The 26,427-nt window shown below is 32.6% G+C and overlaps 1 protein-coding gene, 1 long non-coding RNA gene and 1 pseudogene across 2 annotated transcripts; 1 reads left to right on the forward strand and 2 right to left on the reverse strand.

Annotated features, from left to right (window-relative positions):
- The window catches only part of LOC128162435 (multiple epidermal growth factor-like domains protein 10), a 143,874-nt pseudogene that overhangs the window by 106,012 nt on the left and 11,435 nt on the right, over nucleotides 1–26,427 (reverse strand).
- LOC128162437 (uncharacterized) lies at nucleotides 725–9,578 on the reverse strand. The gene is made up of 5 exons (XM_052825652.1): nucleotides 9,476–9,578; nucleotides 4,794–4,826; nucleotides 2,034–2,172; nucleotides 1,446–1,545; nucleotides 725–952 (listed from the first exon to the last, which is right to left on the reverse strand). Exons 2-5 carry the CDS (start codon nucleotides 4,822–4,824, stop codon nucleotides 890–892), a joined length of 333 nt encoding a protein of 110 aa, XP_052681612.1. The 5' UTR covers nucleotides 4,825–4,826; nucleotides 9,476–9,578; the 3' UTR covers nucleotides 725–889.
- Nucleotides 6,393–7,631, forward strand: LOC128162444 (uncharacterized). The gene is made up of 3 exons (XR_008240666.1): nucleotides 6,393–6,528; nucleotides 7,173–7,228; nucleotides 7,403–7,631. It is a non-coding gene; the product is annotated as an uncharacterized LOC128162444 (long non-coding RNA).

A 26,427-nucleotide genomic window follows, 5' to 3' on the forward strand; every position in this document is an offset into this window, starting at 1 on the left:
TATGTAATACACATCAATTAAACCATGTATTTAATATAATTTTGACATTTACCTCGATTACGACATGCAATTATTTTTTTTAAATACATTTTTGAGGTAAGTTAAAAACAGACTGATTTTCTGCAACGATATCAACTAATCGACGTTAATATTATTCCACCAAAAATAGACGTTAAAACATAAGGATACAGGGAAACGTTGAATTTTTGATTTCCAAAGGATTCAAAATCAAATTTTGTACTGATATTTAATTAGGTTTTTAAATTGTCATTCTCTTTTTTTTAAATGTTAATTAATGTAACACAGAAATATCAACCAAGCTTTTCAAAATTAATTTATCTGATCATAAAATCCTTACCGATGTGTGTTCTAAATAAAAACGGGACCTGTTCAGAAAAACTTTCTATAAAAATTTCAGATTTAAAAACATTTTGCATAAACTATTGAAGTTTCTTCCTCATGAGAAAAGGTTTCATTTTGACATTTATAGTAGAGGGTCTGTCTTTCCAACTGTGGCCTTCAAGGATTGTTTAAAACCCAAATGGCTACTAACTAATAATCATACACTGTCTCTTTTACCATAATTCTTAATAATACCTATTTCATTTCTACTCCATTTTTTTAATTTTTTTAAAACCAATCTCAAAATACTATATGAAGAATATGCACTATTCATTCGATTTACCTTAAATTCTATGTAAAAGATAAAGAACAGACATAACATGATTTCTTTTATTTTGTATTAAAACGTTTAATTGACATGGTACATCATGGCTCTGCTAATAAAAATTCATAGCAAGGCAGCAACAAAAACTAAAGAACGATATTTAAAAGCTTATCAGAATGAATGTTCTTTTAGAGTTTCTGTATCCGGTCTTGGCATTCCAAACTAAGCAGGAAGGGTAAATTCACCAATTTTGACAATTTTGATTTCGATGACGTCATTCTTAGGCTAGCAAAATATAAAACATCTTTGAATTAGAAAAATGAAACACAAAAATATCAAAGTTAGTACACATTGGCAACTTGCAATACAAAGTATTTATGGTACATACTTCATATATCAAAATAAGACAATATCTAGTTTTCACTATATTTTTATTGAGTTAGTGAAATGCAAATTACTAATTTAGGTACAGTATTAAATTGTTATGTATTTTTCATTAAAACACCGAAAAAGTTTGAATTCAAGCAAGCTCTGAGTTGCATATACATGTATTTATATTATGCGTTTTTATGGTAGATACATTAGTCTATTTTTTGTTTAAATGTTTGAAAAAACATTTTGGCACAGTGGGGAACTGTGCATGTATTTTTTAGTCTATTTACTTAATACACTATTAAAGTGTATGGCAGGGGAGCGAATTTAAATGTATAATTTCAAGTTAACCAATGAAGACCTGTTTTTCAGCATGTTCTAAGTTGAATATATTTTTTCAGCTCACCGTGATAACAGTTTTGTTGGTGTCTATTTGATGACCATCCGGGATTTCAACGTCATAGCCGAACAACTCTCCATTTAGTGGCAGTCGCACGCTCACACATCTAAAATTTTATTTCCACAAAAAGATTAATAATATTCTTACAGAAAACATATATTGTGTCATCACAAATAAAAATAAGATTAAACCTATCCAAGTGTATAAAACATTAATGACGATATTGTTGGCATGAGTTGTGCAGCGAGAACTTAACCCGCACAAAGTCCGTGTGATGCATTCATGAGTGTATAGATATCACAAAGATACTTGAATGCGCACGCTCTTTAGCATATGTAGATTAATTCGTGTGATTCGTCTGATACATATATATGTAAGATTTTATGTTAAACGATTTATACAGGTAAAAAGATCCATAGCAATCTAAAGTTCAACTTTAAAACTTCTCCTGAAATTATGAGGCTCTCTCATGTAGAAAAAAAAAATATTGACGCGTGCACAAAGAGTGGGATGCCGTCTATATAAACAAACACCATGCACAATGTGTTTATGTATAACGTGACAATGACATGCATTATTAACGTGGTTACTCACGTAGACGTGATGGTGGAGTTCGCTTTAATGGTGCTGCTGTGATTTGAGAATTTTTGTCCCTTCAAAGGTCCATCCTGCTGCGCCCTCGTCTTTGACAACGTCACTTTTGACTCTACTTTTTCATCCTTTATAAAATCCGCTAGAAAAATAATTTAATAGAAAATTGTTTAGTTATAATTGTTGGCAGCTCATTTGGATCATTTCAAAATTCAAATTGCTTATTATGACCTAGTATTGTACGAAAGATGAGTTATTTGATTTTAAATTTTACGTATATAATTATGTATAATTTTTTGGATTGAGTTGTACATTTATTTAACAATTGTAAGCGTTTATTACTGATTCGTAAAATATCCCAAACTAGTAACACATATTGATTTAAAAAAAAACAACAATTTCACTTCTTCTTTTTGTTGATCCTTATAAATCTTTGTTCCAAATCGTATGATTTTTTTAATGAAAGGGGATAGGAATAATTTAGCTCCAAGAGATTTCTTGTATTCCCTGTGTATCTTTTCTAAAAACAAACCAATAATAATTTTTACTCTTCTCTAAGGTCATAAAACAAGTATTTATAAATATTCATTTAGTTTTTTAGAAGCATAAAAGAAAATAAAGAAATTGTCACAAAAGTACATATTTCTTTGCAGTTATTTCTTTGATTTATTCTCAAATAAAATGATTTCAGCACTTGGTCCTGAGATATTTCTTTTTTTTCCAAATAAAAAGCCAAAAAATTCAAAGAACTCTAACACATATTATTTACATGTCTTCTATTAGTTTACAGTTTCGCGCTATTAAATCAAAATTTTAAGTAAACGTAAATTTACGGTCTGTCAATACGAGTTTATCCTTAGTGCATTTTCACATCTCTTACCCTCTAATTCGAGAGACCAGTCAAAATGCAAATGATCAAATCTCAACATTGTATTTCAATTCAGTTTGAATATCAAGTGTGTTAAACTATTTTTAAATACAGGTGTTAATCTGTTTTTAAATACAAGTAAATACACCAGAGGGAATTGTTTGATAATCACAATTACCATACAAAATTGCCATTCTTTAAACTTAATGAATTTTGATCTAATAATAACTAAAACATGATAATTGTAAAAGTAAAGATAGTATCACCGTGTGAAATGTTCCCCTTGGACATGACACCTTTTCCCCTGTCACTGGCGTTGAGTGACTTTTATCCGAACACCCTTAATTGACTCACAGTTTATCTTAGTAATCCGTTAATTGAAGTAACGCTGTATATTTACTTTTCTATTATTATCTATTGTTAAAAATGTTTTGTTATCTATATGTAATTGGTTGCCATGTTCAATTATTCGGCAGTTGGAGAGCGACAGTCAAAGCGCTCGTACCACCGACTCCCGACCTCGCGGAATATTGTTATAAATCTTGTCAAACGAAAACCGATCGACTTATACATTTTCCGTGAGTCACAATAGAATCACAGAGTTTCTTTTCTCATGTTAAACATGTAGTATGTTATTCAACAGTTTCCTCGCCTATATGTTTAGTTCGTTGCTTCGCTCGTCACCAAATCCCATGGCACTCGAGACAAGTATTCCTTTTAAAGGGATGATCGGCAATAATGATATATAGATAGCTAGAAGCAATCAATGTGATCAGTTTGATGTAAAATAATTAAAAAATACTGTATTTTTACAAAATATAGAATATTTTGAATCTGTAAACCATAATTTCATCATTATAAACCGTCAACAAATTCAATTTTGAAATAAATTTGGGGAAAGCCGTTCGTAAACTCTCTGTCTAGTTTTAAAATTTTTAACGTAATTATTAAATGCTAATGTATCTTCTTCTTCTTCTTCTTCTTCTTCTTCTTCTTCTTCAGGTTACTAGGTAGGGCTCTTCAAAGAGCATTAACACGTATACAAAGAAAGAGTTGTATTAAAATAATTTAATGCGACCGAAAAACATTGAATGCCATCATAACTTGCTATTGAGGTCGCATTATAACGTAACTTTGTTTATAAATCAAGCCTTCTTCCTAGCTACTATTATGTAACATCAATAGATCGAGGTCATGCAGTTCATGGAGCATCTTCTTGTGATCGAGGTCAGTTCATCGAGGTCAACTGCATTACTGAGTGAATCTTTCGATCAAAATTCTTACGCGTGAGACAAAATGTGCATTCTTGAATTAACAGGTCGAACTGTATTTAATGTATGTTTGCATCTCTTAAGGTAAATGAATTGAAATAAAACTGAGTAAAATGTTATATAAATATTAAACCAAAGCTTCAAGTTTTTATAAGAACGACTTATGCAAGCGGAATGTGTGCGCACGTGAAAGCGTTTGTCGGTTGCCTCATATGGACACAACAGTGATCGGCCGAAGCCGATCACAAAAATTTTACCAACACACACTTAGAGCAACAGTTTTGCTGTTTTCCAGAATTTCTGGAAGTTCTTTTTAAACTATTATGTATGATATATTTCGCAACTAACAACGACACAACAAAATGAAATACAAAATGTCATTTTTTTTTTTAAATCATTCCTTTTAAATTAATTATAGATCGGCAAAGAGATGCCAAATTAACCTTCACAAGCGTTCGATATGTCCAGCATTAATGAAAGTGTATCAATTGTTTCGTTAATATTACAGTCATTTCGTTGGCAATGAAACTATGCACACCCCAATATCGCAATGAAAAAAGACTATATATTTATTTAACTGAATTTTATTCATGACATATCTATACATATAAGTTGCATACGCACCTCTGAATTCGCTCATTGCTCCATCGGCCATTTCTAGAATTTAAAAATAATGATAACTCAATTCATTTTATCTTATTTTGATGTTTTATTTGCAGCATACTTTTTATATTTTATTTGCTTAATAGCATGTTTTTTATTCACTTGTTGGTCCAACCATTTTTAATAAGATTTCTTTTGTAATGATTTTGTAACTAGGGTCTTGGATTATTTAAATTTAAGATTGTTTTGATGAATTCCATCTTATTCAGTTGTAATTCATATTAATTAATCTGTAATTTAACACTCATGTTAACATAGATAAAATGTAAGGTTTTCATTAAAATGGTATGTAAAATACTAGACAATTCTTTTTAAATTGCCTGCTTTATTTGATAACAAAACCATGCAGCTGCTCAATTTTAAACGATATTCAGTAAGGTGTCCATAATTGTGGCTGCGTTGAATCACCAAGACATCTATGCCTTAAAGTATTGCTACGTCTGAAAGCCTAACCACTGAGCCATTGAGGCTATTTAAATGGTATGCAATATGTATGGACTTGTATTAATTTAAAAATGCACTGTTTGGCTGTTTCCTAACGATTTTTTTTTATGAAAAGCAGGCCTCCTTTCAAACCTTTGTAAATGGAAATTCAATAGTTTTTATCATGTTTAAAGCTCATGACAAATCTATGACGCATACATCGAAAGAATAGGCACTGTCTTCTAAAACAAGACATTACTTGAAAATGTTTACTTTGCTATACTATTGATCTTACTTAAACGCTAAAAATTAATATAATAAAACATATCATCACTTTTACATTTTCCAGTGTCTTAAATTTCTCTGTGATATCGCTACGAATCGATTTTGTATCGTATAGTTCAAAACAGTTCATATTCAATGCGCGGTTGGGGTGCAAGACGGGGTTTGCATAAAAATGAAAAATGAAAATAACGTCAAAATAATTTAATATTTGATTGATCCCTGGGTGAACATTTTATAAATATAAGTACTAAGAAATCATTTCTTGAATAATACGAGGTGATTAAATTCGGTTAAGGGTGATAAACGGTATCATAAATCCCTTCAGGCTTTATTGGATTTAATAACCCAGCCATATTTGATCATCTCAAAATACTGAAAGAATGATTCCTTATTCCTTAATTCAAATGTATAAAGCCCTTAAATAATTATTTAAGATTACTACAATGCACTGTCAGTGTAAAATGGGTATTAAATGATAAAAAACAAAAAAACAAACAACATAGTTGAAATATAAACGTATTAAAATATAACATGCTTTGGTAATTAGCATGAACATGCATTAAATATTAACATGGTACTTGAATTATTTAATAACAAATACAATTACTCAGCTATGTTAAGGAAGGTCTAAGAATTCTACCACGTGTGATTTAGAATAATTTGCATAAGCCCCGCCCCTTATTCATGAGATTTTACCAGATATGGGTATTTCGGTAATTAACAAACATCTACCAAAATGAATATGATTAATTATTGGGTTTGAATGGTTCAAGAAAGGTGTACTGAAATAAAATCATAAACTATTCTTTATATCTCACGAAATCATGAAATTACTAAGTCGTCTGATGACGTGTCAAGGCTGACTACGTCACATCGGCGCTTGCAGCTGTGATCAGAATAAACATGTGGAATTCAGTGATACATCTCGGAATTTAACTCGTTTACAACCAGCGTGGACAGATATCGGCATAGGATTCAACTGAACAAGGTAGGATTTATATGTACTTCCCCTAGATATTGTTTTATATTATTTAATATTGTTGGATGGAACGGAAACGAAGTGAAATTCGTCGGCTTCGATTTTATTTGTTTACATTTGTTTTCATGTAATATTGTGTTCAAACATCAGTTTGGTGACTCAGTCAGGCAAAGTAATTGTTCTGCGTTTCGCTAGTTTTGATCATAAAGAGCATTGAGGCTCATTGTAGCTTTTTACTGGTCTCATATCGCGATAATATTAGATCGCATTTCCTCCATGTTCAAAGTACACAATAAAAAGTCCATGGCCAAACACTGTATGTGCTAGCACTACAAAGATTACTGTGAGGATCTGGAATGATAATATGATGATTATAGACAAGATTGTAATGTTGTTTAAGTAAATCGAAATGTGTTATTTTATTCAGTTTTCTTTTATGAAAATCTATACTAATTAATTTTATTTAAGACAAAATTAAAGTGTGTTCAAACTGAATTTCCACACATTTTAAAGAATAAACATTTGATTATGCCTGTTGTAATATCACTGAAATTGAAACCGCCATTAAAAAGCCCAATAATAAAGAAATGTTTCATTTTCATGTTATCTTTAACACAATAGCTAGCTATTTATGACAAATTATTCCTTTTCAGGGTTACTTAGGCAGTAGATGGTCCACTGAAAACACTTGTTGGGATGTTGATAAAAAGTAGGTACTATATAAATATTTCTTTTACTCACTAACTTCAACTTCATGTATAGTTTGTTGTTTTTAAATATCATTTTGATAATGATACTAATGTAACCTATTATAATAATTTGCATTGATATCTACTCTATTGAAATGAAATTTGAAATTGATATTATATATTCATCATTTCAGGTATTGGTTTTCTGATCAACTGGACTACCTCCTAATATCAAAAAGACAGAAGAGAAGAACATGTAGTGTGCAAGAAGAATTGTCAATTTCCATAAATTCCACATTATGACTGAAAAATACTAAAAATCAGAAAACACTAGTCGTGTTGAACAGTTTGTCACAGAAAAGCAATCTCTATAGTATTTGTAAAGTTGATTATTAAAATAAATTCTTGATTATATTGATATAATGTTTCTTCTTGTTTTCTTTAATTAGTACTAAAATATCAATTATAATACAAGTAAACCTGATTATACATTAAAAGAATTTATTCACCAGCATAGTAACATAAATTATTATGAAACATCACTTACACCCCCCCCCCCCCCCCAATAAAGGCAACTGATGAAATTATTTTTTTCCAATTTCAACAATTTTGTAATGATGATTGGTGTGAACAGAAACAACATTTTAACATTATTTTAGTGAAATTCACAGTGTTTAATTATTTTAAGAATGAAAATTAAAATCATGATCTTTGTCAGTGTTGCGTTTGAATTTCACGCAAATGACGCTGAAAGTGAAATGGGTCAGATAAAATGCAGTAGTGCAAGGGCATACACTTGATCAAGTATATTGAAAATTTCCATGTCTTACCATTGTATCCCCATTATATCAAAAAGTGCTGGGAGCTGTATGAAATAGCTACGCATTTGATATAAATAAGCGTTAATTGCGGGAAATCCCTGTAAATTGCTGTTCATACACTGTTTACATTGAATTTAATAATTGTTCTTACTTGAATATTTTAAGCTCCCAGTACTTTTCGAAATTTTGAAGGTTCATTTTACAAGTTAGAAACAGAAATAACGATATTTGTTTATCTTATGCCCTTGCACTTTGCATTTTTTCGTATTATTCCTGGTTCATCTATTTTTAGCAGTATCACGTGACAGGGTATTCCCAAGAGACTCAAAAATTGCTCATGCGATAACAAATTATTTAATTTGTATAATCGATAAAATATCACTTTGTTTACAATTTTTTGGAGTAGAATACCAAGATTGTTCAAAGGCTAACATTTCATGTGATAAATATCGCTATTTTTTTAAGGACGCCCTTAACATAGCTGAGTATGTGAAAACAGAATTCAAAATCTATTTGCATTTGTGGAAACATAAAAGTAACCATGCTTTGCTGTGCAATTATAAAAATAGCTATCCTTGCTTAAAAGAAAAGAAAAGAGGTCAGCGCTGTAAAGCAAGTTAAATACTGCCAATAAACTTTCAAATGTCTTATTAAAAATAAACAAATGTGTATATTATTATCTTAAACACCTATATGAATAGCCTCTGAGGTAAACGCGTAGTTATTACATGTATATTAATCCAAGTTCATCGACTATTAAAAGAGTAAAACAATAATTTTTTTGATAGTTTTAATTGTGGAACAAAAGGGTTTTATAGGGGTGTCGTTTTGGAGAGGTGAGTGTTTGTAGCTTTTAAAAAATAAATTTTATCATGTGATTTTTGTGGCCTGTATAATGGCTTCTTGGTTCTAAAATTATGAAAATTTGCATTTTTCTGTCGTTGGCCACTACTTTCTTTTATCTATAAAATTTGCTGGCCCAGTATATATATATATATATATATATATATATATTACAAGTAGATCTGACTTTTGTTGCTTTTTTTTTCTTTGTGATAACACTACATGACAGGCGTTAATAAAAGAAAATGTCAGGGAAGTCTCATCTTCCTTGAAAAGGTGAATTTTTTTTTTTTTAAATAGACTCAAAATATTCTTAAAATGAGTTTAATTACATGTCAAAAACAGTTTTTTTGCAAAAAGGATCATAAATCTCATTCGTCGTATAAAGAATGATCATAATTAAATAATTCTAATGTATATAAAAAAAACCTCTAATCGCTATGAAATTTAAAAGAGTGGGTTAAATTATTTTTTACGTTGATTAAATACCTTTTTTTAAATTTTGTAAGCAGAACCTAATTTTTTCAAAATATTTTATCTTTAGTGTATTATTATTTACAATTTTATCCGCAAGATTACTTTTAATTGCAAAGAATTACTTACTGATTGTGTAAAGAAAGTTGCTTTGCAACTATCCAATAACACCAATTATTCTAGTTTGGGGATTTTACATGGAAGTTTGGGGTATACCTCCTTTCAATTTAAAAATTCAATGCAAAAAGTAACCAATCAAAATATAGGTTGCCAAGTACGCCTTAATGACCATAGAAACAACATAATATTTTGATTACATTCAAAATAAACGTTGAAAAAAGACAAGAAAGGGGTTAAACAAACATATCATATGACACGAATCAATTTATTTCTATAATGAGTGATGTATTTAGAATGTACAAATGCAAGAATATAAAAGAAAAATAGAAACGCGCGCATGTTCTCTGTTTTAGAACCAAGCAAGTCTTAGCATGAAGATCGAAAGCCCGCCTAGATTGCTGTTAACCTTATCGAAATCGTTATGTGAATTATATCGAATAAAATAGTGAAGAGAACTCCTCCTTGTTTAAACCCGCTGGTGACAGTTAATTTTGTTGCAAAAGTTTTGTCTTGATGACATTTAACTGTAAGAGAGAGAGAGAGAGAGAGAGAGAGAGAGAGAGAGAGAGAGAGAGAGAGAGAGAGAGAGAGCAATCATTATAATTCGTGGTGGCCCAGTGTTTGTGGTATTTGTGAGTAGCCCTCCCTGAGATTTTACCTCATCGACCAAGCATAATTTGGATTAAGTTAATTTTCTTACTTAAACTTAAAAACGGCACAACCATGAAATTGCATCCCCATGAGTAAGCAAAAATCCCATAATCCACGAAAATTGGCCTCCACGAATTTGAGTGATTCCACAGTATATACTTGTATTATCGCAACAAAAATGTCCACAAGTTTGTGAAGTATTGTCATCTTTACCTACAGAAGTCCCTTTACGCTGACATAGAAAAATTGCATAACAGATAAAAGTGAAAACAAATAGGTCGTTAACTTTTCTTTTCTGTTCACAGAAGAAAAACCTATTATCTTATCCTTACATTGAGGTGTTTATAAGTTAAAATGTTTCAGACAGGCTTGTGATTTTTCTCGGTCTTAAGAACAAAACAGAAGCTGTGTTGTTAAGATGGCGGAATATGTATGCAGCAAGACGACGCGTGTAACCTAAAAATGTAGTCCCACTACGTAATGAAGGTTGCAACGTTGTCTATTCGAAAGCTGAAGTTGCACAAAAGATATCTGGCATTAGGCCAAGTCTTCAATACTGTTTCACAAAAGAATTCTGGCATCAGACCAAGTTATTGATGCAATCATTGAGCAATTCAGTTTGTTGTTCAAATAGGCTCTCAATGCCAGGTCTATAAGTTTTCTTGTGTGATATGATGGTGAATATTTCATTTTAAATCTGTCACTGAGACTTTTGCTACAATTAGGGACGGAAAGATCTTTAATTACTGAAAGGCTGTCTGATTTTGTTTATTTTTTACGACATACTGGTTAATTTATGCTATCATTTCAGAAACAAAAATGATAATGTTTTAAAAAACTGAACTTTATCTATTTTACAACGATTGGTATGCAAGTTCTTAAATTTATATTAGTATATCTCGTTGGCACCGATATTGGCAGGAGGGGGTCATTGGTGTCGGAAGAAGCCGGAGTACTCAGAGAGAACCCACGTGTGCAAGCGGGCGACCGCCGTACCCTATCACATACAGCCACTGTCGAACTCGAGTCGCAGAAATGACAAGCGAGTGAATTGTCCACAACGCTACTTGGACACCATAATAATACCAATTCTTGTTAGCCATATTTTTCTGCTGTGGTCTTGACTGGTTTACACTATATGGTAATCATTTAAAAGAAGCGTTTATCTATTTATGCACGAATTCACTAAACATATAATGTTCGAAATCCGTGCATATAGTTTTACTTATGCTTCGAGAAACCCTGCTTTTTTTTTAATTATCTTGAACGATTCTTTGGAATGTATGCTCTGTAGTTTAAGAACATTCTACGGTATTCAGTTATATAAAAGAATTTTTTGCATTCAAAGAAATATTAGGTACATTTACTCTTACGGATCTACAAATATCATGAGGTCGGCCAACAAGTGTTATCCATAAGTACTGCATAGAAATATTATTTGAGCATAATATATGTCATGCAATAAGAGTACATGTACCAGCCCAATAAAAGATGTAGGTATAAATATACATTTTTTTGTAAAACAAACACTATAAGCTGCATGCGATGGCCCCAGTAATACTTTACAGGTATAAAGACGTGGTAATTGTAATTATCGCTGCCTTTTATGCACATGAGACTCCTTTCATCAGATATACAACGAGGTGTGAAATGTCGAACTTCTATAAAGAAATCAGACATTGGGGAGAGGTTGATTATTGACTGGGCAGATATAACGTTACATTCCGTGCAGTTCCGAAGCATGCTCAGCGTTTGTTTCTGAATAATTGTCTTTTTTGGAAAACTTTTGAAAATCTTACTTGGTCGGATTGTTTTTCTTTGATAACATTGCAATTGTCTGAGTCCAGAGAAAATTAAATTGCAGACATCTTAAAGCAATGTTCAGTCAATCAAAATTTAGGAAATAAAATTCTCTATATTCGGTTGTATAAATTTAACTTAAGTTACAAAATTACTAACCTCATGCAATATAAGAAAATAAATTGTTTAAACATGTCTTGATTACATTGATGCATTTGGTAAAACTTCAGTTTCAAACTGCTTGTTTGTCATACAAAAAGGAAGGAAACTGTTAGAGTTTCTAGCATTTGTGAAATTCAATTATATTTGACACAGGACGAAGATGTGCCATTCTGTCAACTGAAAGGTGGCTGAATGTGACTGAATGGCAGAACAATGCCTTTCAATCACCGCTCAAGACTTTCCATTTTACATTAAGTTGACATAAAGTGACTGAAAGAGCTTTGCCATTCAGTTACTTTTCAGACCTTTCAGTTAACATTCGGTTGACTGAATGGCACAGGTTCATTCTGTGTAAAACCAGGCCCCACACTCATCAACTCTCCTCAAGTTAATACTCAACTTCAAGTCTGAGTATATACTTCAAATTAAATTTAAGTACTGTTTTTAATTTTGAGGTGAAAATGGAGTTAAGTGATTTGAAAATTATTGAGACATTGGGGCCTGGTCTTTATCTTTTCTATTCACCATTTAACATGTTAGCAAAAAAACTTGTCTGAACTTCTTTTTTTTCTGTACATAACAAAGAATTGTGAGCTTTGACACTCAAATTATAATTCACCATTGAAATACCTTATTGTTACATAAGCGTTAATTTACAATGTTAATATATTTTTCTGAAAACAAACAAAAGCAAAATAGTATTTTTTTGTTTACCACAGGAAAAGTATATATCGTCTAAAGTAAGAGCTAGTCAAAACAACAGTAAAAATCAGTAATCACTATAAAACTTTGTGCATGTTAATTCTGAGAGAACTCGATTTACGATTTAAAGCCACAAAAAAGAGAACGTTCATATAGATCCTACACATTCAAACTCACATTAAAGATTTCGAAGGTAATTGCTATTTACATTCGTATACATTCTATTCAACTCAATGGGTATACCATGACAACGTTACATAATGTTCATTTAATATAAATTTCAATTGATATTTGTCATGTGATGTAATCACTGTTTTTTTTTTTAAACAAGAGACATGTTGTATGTAGCGGCTTAATTTACATTAGATGATTAAATTTCATTTTTCTTTCACACATCATGCAATGAACTGACCAAAAGTTTAAATCTCCTTTGATTTCAGAAGAAATTTGATCATTAAATACCTTATATACGAGAATAAATTTCATTTTAGCTTGTTACGGTTTAAAAAGAAAGTGTAAACTGTTCCAATCCAGTTGATACGAGTTTGATTTTGAAAACATTCATTTTTTTTGTCAGTGTGTTAGAGATACAATCAATTTTCAATCAATCATATTTTAAAAACACAATTAGTGTTATTTTTGCATTTTATTTAAAAATGAAAAGAGTATTTTTTAAAGTAGCAACTTTCTTTTACACGAACAATTAAAACAAACCCAAATTAACCGCATATCTATGTTATAGTTAACTTTGATTTCTTATTTTTATTCTGAAATTTGTAGGAAAGCAGTCATGGTGTGAAAATGAAATACATGTATATGAAAACACGAAATATGTGATTTGCTACAAAAGGGGTCATCAAATGCACAACATATTCTCAAGAACAGAAACTGTATGACGTCAAAGGTAAGTAAAGATTTTGTTTTTCCTGTTCAAGTAATCTTCATCATACAATACCAACAACTAAACCACGGATGGAAAAATGCAGTTCATAAACATGATATGCGTAAAGAAATGCTTACGCCAGACCAATGTAACTGGAGAAAACTTTCATTGATAGATTATTTTCTCTTTATTTGCATTTAAACTGTTAATGCCTTAAAAAAACTAAGGGTGCATACCAGGTAGAATATTTTGATTTATTTTCTTTTAATTGCATGCCAAAAGCAACTAGAGACTTATTTATAAAGTCACAGAATATATTTTCAATTGAAACTATATATCCAAATAGAAAAATATCATATAACATGAAAATATAATTTTAAAACACGAGGCCAATAGGCCTTAACGGTCACCCAAGTAGCATATAACCCATACAAAAACATGTCGAGGAATCTCATATATTCATTTAATTTGGTTTCATTATGGAGTAGAAAAATTATAAATTTGTAATGGCGACTACCTCCCTGCCTGAAATCTTTCAAAAAGAACTATGAAACCTATAATTTTGGCGAAAAACTTGAAATTCACTTCTACAAAATCATGAATTCAGTTTTCCTTTCAGGTGTGTGGGAGTAAAGAAGATAATGTTTAAACAATATATGCATTTACACTTATACATCCATTTTGGCCCTGTCATAGAGTCAAAACCCATACTCTAGGGGACATACAATTTTAAATTATAGTAGAGGGCTTCCTGGTAAACATAATTATGAAGTCAGTTTTTCATACAGATGTGTGAGAATAGAGAAGAAGATTTTATAACATTATATGCATTACCACTATATTGCCATATTGCCCCCCCCCCCCATGTCCTGAACCCCTGACCCAGGGGCCAAGAATTTCACAATTTAGGTAGAGGAGTTAGTGGACATCATAACCATTTATTCAGTTTTTTTGCCGGTAAAGAATTTCTTTTAAAGATTTAATACATTTTTACTATGAAGCCATATTGGCTCTCCCCAAGAGCCCGAACCCCTGACACAGGGGTCATGAATTTCACAATTTTGGTAGAGGGCTTCATGGACATCATAATCATGCATTTAGTTTTTAACAAATATATATGGGAGTAGAGAGGAATATTTTCTAAGATTCAATACATTTTTCTATATGGCCATATTGGCCCCACCCTAGAGCCAGAGCCCCTGACCCAGGGGCCATGAATTTCATAATATTGGTAGATGGCTTCATGGACATCATAACCATGCAAACAGTTTTTCTTCACATGTATGGAAGAAGAGAAGATTTTACAAAATTTGGCTTTTTTGTATATTTGGCCCCACTTGTGGTGCACAAGGTGGTAGAGCCACGAATTTCACAATTTAGATTCCTCTTACCATAGAGATGCCTCACACCAAAAATGGTAACAATTAGCTTTGTAGTTTTAAGAAGTTAAAATTGTAAAATTGTTCACGCACGACGGACGACGCACGTCGCACGACGAAAAAAACGAAAAGGGATAGCTGAGTATAGCTGAGCTGAGTTTACTCAGGTGACCTAAATATTGGTGGTTACGACTTTATATTTGCGATTTAATACAAAACAGTGGAATCGCGGAATAAAGTACTCGCGTAAATTAGGGAATTTATAGTATTTAGAGTATATAGTTAAATGCTGATTTGAACATTAAGTTAAATACTGACTTGGGTATTAAGTAACATGCTGACTTGAATACATGTATTAAGTTTGAATGCTATACATGTAATGCATTGTTGTTCTACATATTGCAATCAATTCTTATTTTATTCACCGATAATTTAATATACCTCTATCAAAATATTGTCTAAATATCATTATTCTATTGGTCTTCAGAATCTGATGAAAAAGGAACGACATCAATACATTGTAACATAAATAAACCATAAAATATCGGGCTTTACAAAAAAAATGGCTATGTTGCAGCAGAGGTTAAATAGCATTACTCTTATAATAAAAGAACACTTAAGGAGGCGGAATGGTTAAGAAATACCCGACAAATTAAAAAAATTGAATGTGATAGTTCTGGCTATTTAGTATTTCCTATATCATTATACAGTACACAGAATTTTGCCTCAAGGAGATTTTATAATGTAATAATGACCACAGCCATTGGGGCTTTGAAATTTGGGGAAAAGAGGTGGTGCATTTTAGATAAGCAATTACTACATGTCTTTCCTACATGTATTAATACCTGAAGTGTATTTACCTCCCTTATATATCAGCGTACGATACTACATGTACAAAAACTACCAATACAAAATATAATTGTATCACATCGATAAATGAACATTGATGGAAAAAAATTATTGACCATTTCTTTTTATCCTTAACTGGAATCTAATTACAATTATGGATTATATTTTGACCATTGTTAATAAGTATACGATATTTTAAAAAAAATATGTTAATCATAATCGTAAATATATACCAACATATCCATATATCAAATCATATACAGCTACCCCGTTTTTTCTTAACTGTAGCTATTCAAGAAAAACACCAGTATTTACAAAACTTGACTTGTTATGTTTAAAACTCGTTAAAAGAACATTTTAAAAAACTCATGCATCTTAAAGGGAATTTATGAAAGTTATAATTTCTTTTTATAAATTTCTTTTATTTATCAATTAAATCTAAAGTCTATGTTCAGTAACATGTATTCTTAAAAAATATTAAAAACACATTAGACTTATATCAAATACTGAAAAATCATTTAATTGAGTACTTAACATTGATAATTTAGGCAGGAAAGGACTTAAGTAAGTGTTTTATTTCAATTTCAAAATGTTAACCTTAAACTGGAAAAAATATTCCCCTTTTCTGCAGCGAAATTTACTTGACACTTAACATAATGAAGTACAGTTTGAACGGAATGTCCGTCGTTTTGATACTTTGTAACAATATATTTCATTATTAAACTGTTTTATTGTTAATACGTCTATAAGCACTTATTGAGAAATGAAACCCTTTTAACGATTTTTAACGATACATTTATGAATATTTAATCAAACCAATATTAATTAGATAAAACTCTCGCTTGATTAATATGTAGTTGGACGATATAAAAATATAGTCTAAAAAGGTACATGTAAGTTGAATATATAAAATAAACACATCTCTGCCTAATAAAGGGTACATTTTTTATTATAAGAAACATACATAACGTCACATGTCTGTGTAAATCTGTTTGACAGTTTTTGTGTGAAAAAAATTGTCCAACATAAAAGGTAGATAAACATACTTTTTAATGATATATTATAGCAATTTGGTCTGGAGTTACTCAAACGTACAAGTAGCCGTATTTGTTACAGAATTTCCTACGAATCTTATAACTGGGTTTTGTTTCCAATGTTAAAAAGCTCATTTGGTCAATAATTTTGACACGAGAATAAATCATTTAACTACAATAATGTAACTATTTTATTCATAAGAGATTTAAGGAGACTGGATGGTCAAAAAATCTACCATCAGATGTGTTTAAAATGTTAAGATGTGAATGGTTAAGCTATAAACTCTTTAGTAAGGAATTAAATATTTATATTTTACCAATTAATTTGAGTATTTTCTTTTTAAAAAATATACTAAAACAGTCTGAAAAAGCCACGTTCATCGAGACCCTTAAATACTTTTTCATCAAAGTCCAACGTCTAAGAAAAAAAAAGATGTTTATATTCAGACAAACTTCTTAATTATTGACGTAATTATGTAATTATTTTATGGTAAAAAAAACAAATTAATATAATTCAAAGTTTAATTGATAATCAATTTACATTTATGCTATGTTTATGTCATGTCTTTTATAATATAAACTTTTGTACTCCACCTCCATTAAAAATAGAAAAACAATCTTTTAATATCATACATCTGTAAGGGAAATTTTGGAAGGTTATACTTTTCTTTTATAGAGCATATACAAAAAATTTACATTTTCTTCTATGTGTATACTTTAAAGATAATTGAAAAATAAGATAAACTAGTATCAAATACTGACATATCATCCAACTGAGTACTTAACATAATTTTTAAGACTGAGAAGGACTTTGGTAAAGTGATTTTATTTGAATTGGGAAATCTAAACCTTACACCGGAAAGAGCACGCCTCGGTTTTTTCTTTTTCAGCGAAATTTAATCGGTACTTATCATATTGATGAACACTGACACTGAACTGAATTTAATACTTTACAATATTGTATTTTATCAATAAAAGTTTTATCGTCATTGAGTTTGTAATGGAATTATTGAGAATTCAAATTCTTTAATTTGTACAATTCACTCATGCAATACACTTTCAAATAAATATTCATTTATTATGTGCAAACTTTAATCATTTTCTCAGTGACATTCTCGAGTTTGTTAACTATTAATGTAACCCGGAAATGGCAACATTAACCAAAGACTTCAAATCAATATATATATTCTGAAAAAGTATAAGACATACCATAAAAAGACTTTCTATGAAAGCTTGGAATTCATACACATTTGGAAGAAAAAAATATGAACACATTTTGTTTCTTTTTATTACATGTACAGAGCAAAAAAGACTGACTGCTTTCTCAATCAGGGTCTAAAATGGATGTACGAAGATAAATCCTTTACATCTAATAAAATGATACCATATACTAGAGGCAAGGTTTTCAAATTCGTAACCGTCGTTGGAAACCTACGCTTTGCTATTCGAGGTTTGCCTACAATGATGTCCAAGGAATGATTTTTTTTATTAAAAAAAGATGAATAAATATACTCACGCCAAGTTTAATGTAAATGTTTACACCCGTTACAAGCAACCTGATCATCAACGTTTCGTTTTTTCCTTATTATGACATTTTCCCGATTTTACCCTGTACCTCGATCATGGTCACTTGCACGATTGTGACAAGGAGTGCACGACGGGTGCGACCAGTCAACAGGGAATGCTTACTCCTCTTTTTAGGAGTCCGTGATGCTCTGCCTTAAATTCGTACTTCGCTTTATGGATATTTGAAATGGTTGACAGTTTGTTATTGTCATTTTCATATTTCATATTACCAAAAAACTTTGTTTGTACATGCAAAGCACTTAATTAAATTAATCATTAATTAAAAAACACTCAAAGAGTGAAATTTTACTTGCCAGTTAACTAAATGTAGTTTTTTTTCGGTTTCGATTAAGATTGAATTAAAAATTAAGATTGAACAGAAATTAACTCATCTGTTAAACCGTGAACGTACCAAAAAATACGGGTAAAAAAATGACACTAAGTATGCTTGGAAATAATTGCGATTTTTGTCAAACCTTTGAATAAGGAGATATATATATTTTGAACCTATTTAAATAAAAACAGGGCACAAGCCTTGTTTACATGACAAAGAATTTTGATCCCTGTATTTTGCTTGTAACTCTTCAACTGACCCTCAAATTTCATTTCATCGATCGCTAGAAATGCATTCCTAAAGCATTTTAAATAATAAAAACAAAAAAAGTTTTCCACAATCTGACCATGCGTCTTTTAAAACCAGACTTAATATACTAGAATAATTGTTAAATATAAAGCAAACTAGCGTGGCGCAGTGCAATGGCCCTTTTATTAGCGCCATGTCCTTTTTTTGAAACGCCATGCCTTTTTAAAGAAAAAAATAAAGGTGCTGCCATTTTACTTCAGGCAGGTTTTATTCAAAATCACCATTTACCTTTGTTTTGATTGCAAAAGTAAAACTTGCTGGACTTAAAGAGTGTCCCGAGACAATAGACAATAGCTAAAAGGGAATGTAAAAAACAGTCCTATTTATGTGTGATTTTACACCTAATCACTGGTATAACTAGATTAACTATTTTCTTTTGGTAATAAACGAAATTTTTACACCCTGTAAAACAGTTACGATGTACCTCTATACGAAAAAAAAGTCTAGCATTTTGACTGTTTGACTGGAACTGTTAGATTGGAAATGTTAAATTTGATTATTAAAAAAGTATGTACACTGGTGACGTCACATTCTGCAAACACGAGTTGTTGATTAGTAGGGGTATAACAAAACATTAATTGATTGTGTCTCGGGCAAAAGTTGATCTCCCAAGGCTGAAGGACGCGGGCAACAGTTTGCGAACCTGTCAAAACAGATCAACTGTTCCCTGAGACACAGTCAACAACTGTGTATTATTTCCCTGTATATGCCATATGGATCTTAATTCATTGAGGCATCGTAAGGGTTATCTATTAATAGTTTTTTTTTAACCGTATCTTTTTTTCAACTGTTAAAGCAACCTTAAAATTAACTAGAATTTTCCCAGTTTTCCACCTTGTTAACTGTCCTTGGATATTGCAGAGACAGTTTTTATAATAGTTGATTGCTATGCAAAGCAAATTCTTATGCAGATAGATTTTTTTTTTAATCATAAAACAATAGCCAAAATGCATTAAATTTTCAAGATTAAAAAGGATTTTTTTTTCATGTAAAACCCCATGAAATACATGATATATTCATTCAATGATTTACCTAAATTGCATATGATTATATAAGATGAATAACAGACATAAGTGATTCCTTTTATTTTGAAAATAGAATAATAGAATTAACAGGAGAGATCATGAATAATATCAATTAAAATTTAAAAAAAACAAACATTTTACACGACATTATAAAGTGAATACGCCAGAGTATGTTTGATAGTTTCCGTGTAAATACTCCTTCCAAGCTTAAAACGTTGCTACAAACACTTTGCAGTATAAAAAAAGACATTGAAATATTAAACAATGATATATAGAAGTAAATCAGTTCTTTTAGAACCTCTGTGTACTCTGGAATTATCATTCCAGACTAGGCAGGAAGAGTAAATTCTCCAATTTTGACAATCTTGATTTCAATGACGTCATTCTTGGGCTAGCAAAATATAATACATCATTAAATTAGAACAATGGAACATAGAACTATGTTAGGCTATTACTTGTTAACAACTTGCGTTACAAAAAGTACTGAATATATATACTAATGTGAATAAAAATACACCTCGTTTATTATATACGTTGGTATATACATTAGTGTATTTCTTTTCAATTTTCAAAAATGTTTGACATTTTTTTTTTGATACAGTGAAGAAATGTGCATGTATTTTTCAGTCAATATACTTAATACGCTATACAAGCCTATCGCAGGGGAGCGGATATAAAGGTTTAATTTTAATTAGATCGTTTTGTTAAGTAAAACATCAATGAAGACGTGTTCCTCAGCACGTTCTAATTATTATATATATTTATATCAACGTACCTGTTGATGAAATGCTGTATACTATATTTGGAACGGGTTCGGAATTCAGGTCGGGTTTGGTGTATGATTGAATTATGTTGTATGTGTATTGAATAAACGCATGTTTGATCGTCACAGCTATTTAATAATTATTCGTCCCGATAGCACGAATTAACATGGTGGCAGCGATGTGTGGACTCTGATAACGTCTCAACGCTCCATATCGGCATTCTTAAGGTGATTTTGAACATTACAAACTGATATTTGTAAGAGCAAAGAAAGCCAAAGTTTGACTTTTTGTGCAACCACGTGCATCCGCCATTTGCATATATGAAACATGGGCGAAGCAGAACCAACCCCAGTGCAGGTATATAACTGTCCTTTTCGATTACCCCCTGAGTTAGAATTAACAACAGGAAATGTGTCAGAAAATTTCAAGAAATGGAAAAGACAGGTCGAGGTGTATCTCGCAGCTTCCGGTGGCACAGAGAAGGCCAAAGAAGTGCAGGTAGCCATAATACTAAGTTGTGGAGGCCCCCACGTGGTTGAAATTTATGACCAATTCCAGCGGGACGATGGTAATGACAAGAATGACCCTGATAAACTGTTTCAGAAATTACAATCTTATTGTAACCCCAGATCAAATGAAGTACTCGAATCACACAGATTTTGGAAGCTCCCATACCAAGATCCATTTGATAGTTTTCTCACAGATCTGAAGACCCGTGCAGCATCTTGCAATTTCAAAGAACCTGACAGAATGATGAGAGACAAAATAGTGTTCACAGTTACCGGAAAGTTACAGGAACTTCTACTCAGAGAGGACAAACTTACACTCGAAAGAACCATACAAGTTTAAATTTGTAGAGCGTATGAACAAACTAACAGACAAGTAAAGGAGCTACGTGAAGCCACTCTGCAAGTGAACAAACTACAGAAATCTGAAAAGTACATGCACAGCAAACCGAAAACAGAGAAAAAGAAGGAAATTCCAAAGACTAAACACACTCAGTATAAGAAGAAAGACTATGAATTCTGTGGGTACAAACACGAACCAGGGAGACAAAAGTGTCCAGCATGGGGAAAATGTTGTGAACAGTGTGGTGGAAGGAATCACTTCAAAGCAAAGTGCAAGAAGATACATTCAGTCAGTCAGGAAGAAGAATTCAACGAGGACCAATGGTTGAAAGCTGTTAGTTCTGGTGGCAAAGAAGTGACTGCAATAATGCGTATCAATGAGTGTGACATTAGATTTCAACTTGACAGTGCCGCAGATGTGAATACAATTTCTCAGCGTTATGTCCGCAAGGAGCAATGCAAGCCTACCAAAATCCACTTGAACATGTGGAATAAGACAAACATGAAACCACTTGGTGAGGCAGATCTGACAGTCGTCAATCCACGTACAAATGAGAAGCACCAACTCAGTTTCATTGTTGTTCCAAATCATTACACATGTTTACTTGGACTTGAGGCGGTACAGAAATTGAAGTTGATTACCATAAATAACGAGAAATTCATATCCAGTGTATCAAGCAGTGACTTAGGTGATTTGGGAACAGCCCATCTACATGTCGACCCAAATGTGAAACCCAAAGCTCTTCCCTGCAGGAAGATCCCTATCGCACTCCAGAGCTTGGTACATGAGGAACTTCAGAAGCTTGAAGATAGAGGAGTACTTATTCCAATTACAGAGCCTACTCCATGAGTCAGCCAAATGGCTATTGCTCATAAAGCCAACGGCAAGCTAAGATTGTGTATTGACACGCAAGCACTCAACACAGCGTTGATGAGAGAACATTATCGCCTACCTGTTCTTGATGACATTCTACCGCAGCTCAGTAAGGCCAGAACCTTCACAAAACTTGATGTCAAGGAGGCTTTTTGGCATGTGAAGTTGGATGAGGAATCCAGCAGACTAACGACAATGATAACCCCTTTTGGGAGGTACAGATGGGCAAGACTACCTTTTGGACTAAAGGTATCAAGTGAAATATTCCAGAGGAAACTGGATGATGTGTTCGGAAACATGACAGGTGTTTTCAGCGTGGTGGACGATATCATAATAGCCGGCTGTGGAGAAAACGATGTAGAAGCTGAGCAAGACCACGCTTTAAAATTGAGAAAAGTGTTGGAGAGATGTGAGGAGAGACACATCATCTTGAATAAAGAAAAACAGGAGATTGGACTGGAAGAAATCTCATTTCATGGACATATTATTTCCAGAGATGGAGTGAAAATTGATGACAAGAAAGTAAAAGCCATTAATGACATGCAACCTCCTGCTGATGTTTCAGGAAGTAAGAGACTGTGCGGCATGGTTCAGTACATGGCGAAGTTCCTTCCAGACCTTTCTACCATAATGGAGCCGCTCAGAGAACTTACTCGCAAAGATAAGGCATGGCATTGGTCTAAAGACTGTGAAGCAGCATTTCAGAGGATCAAGATGATGCTGACAGAAACTCCTGTACTAGCTTACTTTGACCCTGGGAAGGAAGTAGTAGTACAAGTGGACAGTAGTAAAGACGGCATTGGTGCAATTCTCCTTCAAGACGGTAGACCAGTGGAGTATGCATCTAGATCACTGACAGTGTCAGAGAGAAACTGGGCGCAGATCGAGAAAGAAGCGTTATCTGTGTTATACGGTCTTGAACGTTTTGACCAATATACATATGGCCATAATGTGACGATACAGAATGACCATAAACCATTAGAGGCCATCCTGAAGAAACCTCTTGCAATGGCACCGAAGCGACTACAGGACATCATGATGAGATGGAACCGGTACGATTTTAACTTTGTGTATGTCAAGGGAACTAACCTTACAATCGCAGATACATTGAGTCGCGCATATCTGAAGAGTGAGGAAGGTAATTTTAGTGAGAGACTAAGAATAATGGCATTGAAAAGTGACGAACCATGTGACATTCCTGATGCTCGACTTAGTGAAATAAAAGAAGCAACAGAGAGTGACGAGGATATGCAAATTCTCAAGGAAACTGTGATGAACGGGTGGCTGGAGCAGAAACAAGAAACGCCACAGAGAATTCGCCATTACTTTGACTTTAGAGACACTATATCATACAGTGATGGACTTATGCTCAAAGGGGAAGCTGTAATAATCCCTAAATCTTTGAGGAGTGAAATGAAGGCCAGACTTCACAAGGCTCATTTTGGATATGATAGCATGCTGAGAAGGGCAAGAGGAACAATATTTTGGCCAGGAATGAATTCAGACATCAAGCAGTTGGCTGATTGTTGCTCAATATGTCAAGAGAGAAAACCAATGAACCAAAATGCTCCATTGATGCATCATGCAGAAGGATCTACTCCATGGCAGAAAATAGGACTTGACCTGTTTGAGCTAAATGGAAAGCATTATTTGATTGCAGTTGACTATTTTTCTAGTTTCATCGAAATCGACTTGCTAACATCTTTGACAAGCTCCAGAGTAATATCTTTACTCAAGAAACAATTTGCTCGATTTGGAATTCCAAATGTAATCATGTCTGATGGAGGACCACAGTTCGTAAGCCAAGAATTCCAAGATTTTGCAAAGAAGTGGGGTATCACTCGCATGACATCATCGCCTATGCATCAACAAGCCAATGGCAAGGCCGAGTCCGCTGTAAAAATCATGAAGACTTTGTTAATAAAATGTGAAGCGGAGAAGACTGATCCTTATGAAGCAATTCTTGAACAAAGAAATACACCAAAACAAGATACTGGTATAAGTCCTGCAGAAATCATGTTTAACAGAAAAGTGCGTGGCATGATTCCACATTTTCCACAGAAACTGGAGAAACCAGAAAGTGATGCATTCATCAGGAAGAGGAATCAGCGCAGACAGACAGTAAAGAAATCGTTTGACAAGAAGTCTCGCGAGTAGAGTGAATTGGACGTTGGTCAAGCAGTATTCTTCCAGTATCTAGAGGGACGCAACTGGAAACGCGGAAAAATCAATGGTATTCTTGGACCAAAGACATACATCGTCAAGGACCAGAACGGAACCACTTATCGTAGAAACAGAATTCATTTGCGACCTACCACAGTTAACTTCTACAGTCGTGACCGCTCACCGATGCGTTCAGTCCCAGATGATGATACAGAGGGCATACAGAGACACTTTGTAACAGACTCTAAGCCAATGAACAATCCGAACTCTACTGTTAGCGGAAGAGCACCAGAAACACCGTCCGTTGAACTTACCGTATTAACGCAAAATGAACCACTCCGTGAAGAAAGACCTGTTCGCGAAAGGAGAAAACCAGCCTATCTGAAAGACTATATTACTGGTTAATGGACTTTGTCTTATGAAATTAATTGATTTTCTAGTCACTTGTTGTACATGTAATTTTCAAATGATCATTTTGTGTCTATAGGTCAGATACTTCACCATTTTCAGTGACATTTTGTGCTAGATAAGTGCACTATTCATTTTATGTTTGTAACATGATGAAAGTCTATTTTGTTTGATGAAATTTGATGTTTTGATGAAGTTTTGATGAAATTTTGACAAATTTTCTTAAGAAAAGGGGATGTTGATGAAATGCTGTATACTATATTTGGAACGGGTTCGGAATTCAGGTCGGGTTTGGTGTATGATTGAATTATGTTGTATGTGTATTGAATAAACGCATGTTTGATCGTCACAGCTATTTAATAATTATTCGTCCCGATAGCACGAATTAACAGTACCGTGATAGCAGTACGTCTATTTGACAACAATCCGGGATTTCAACATCATAGCCGTACAACCCCCCATTCAGTGGCAGCCGCACTCTTACACATCTGAAATTCATTGCCGAAACACAAATGTACTCTTACAGAAATTTTATATTGTGGCATTACAAATGAATACATATAGAAGAAACCTGTCCAAGTACATCAATCATACATGATGATATTTTTGGCATAAGTCGTGGAACGAAACCCAAACCTGACATAGACCACGTGATGTTTGCTTATAAAGATAGCAGATAGATATGAGATATCACCTGCTCTGTCGCATATGTAGAACATTTAAACTTGTAATGCGTCTGATATCTATTTTAAAGGTATGATGTGTAACAATTTATACATGTACATATATACATAATATACACTTTTGAAGTTTTCTATCAGAAAAAGTCATGTTATTTATTTTGTTCATTTGTGCACTAAGAGCTGAAGGCCATTTATAATATCATACGCGGATATAAGGCGGATATAAGGTGAGAACTACGTACATTGTTCAGTTCACGTCCTTACTCACGTAGACGTGATCGTGGAGTTTGCTTTAATGGTGCTGCTGTGATTTGAGAATTTTTTCTCCCTTTAAAGGTCCATCCTGCTGCAATCTTGTCTTTGACAACGTCACTTTTGTCTCTCCTCTTCCATCCTTAAAATCCGCTAAAAAAATTAGATGGTTTGGTTTTAATTTTTCGACAGTACCTTTATAACGTTTCGAATCATTAGCTCGTATTCTACTCAATTTGCATTATTTGAATTAATTGTAGGTACGGTATATATTT

The sequence above is a fragment of the Crassostrea angulata genome, chromosome 9 (genome assembly GCF_025612915.1).
Source record: "Crassostrea angulata isolate pt1a10 chromosome 9, ASM2561291v2, whole genome shotgun sequence".
In the NCBI taxonomy this organism is placed as follows: Eukaryota; Metazoa; Mollusca; class Bivalvia; order Ostreida; family Ostreidae; genus Magallana; species Magallana angulata.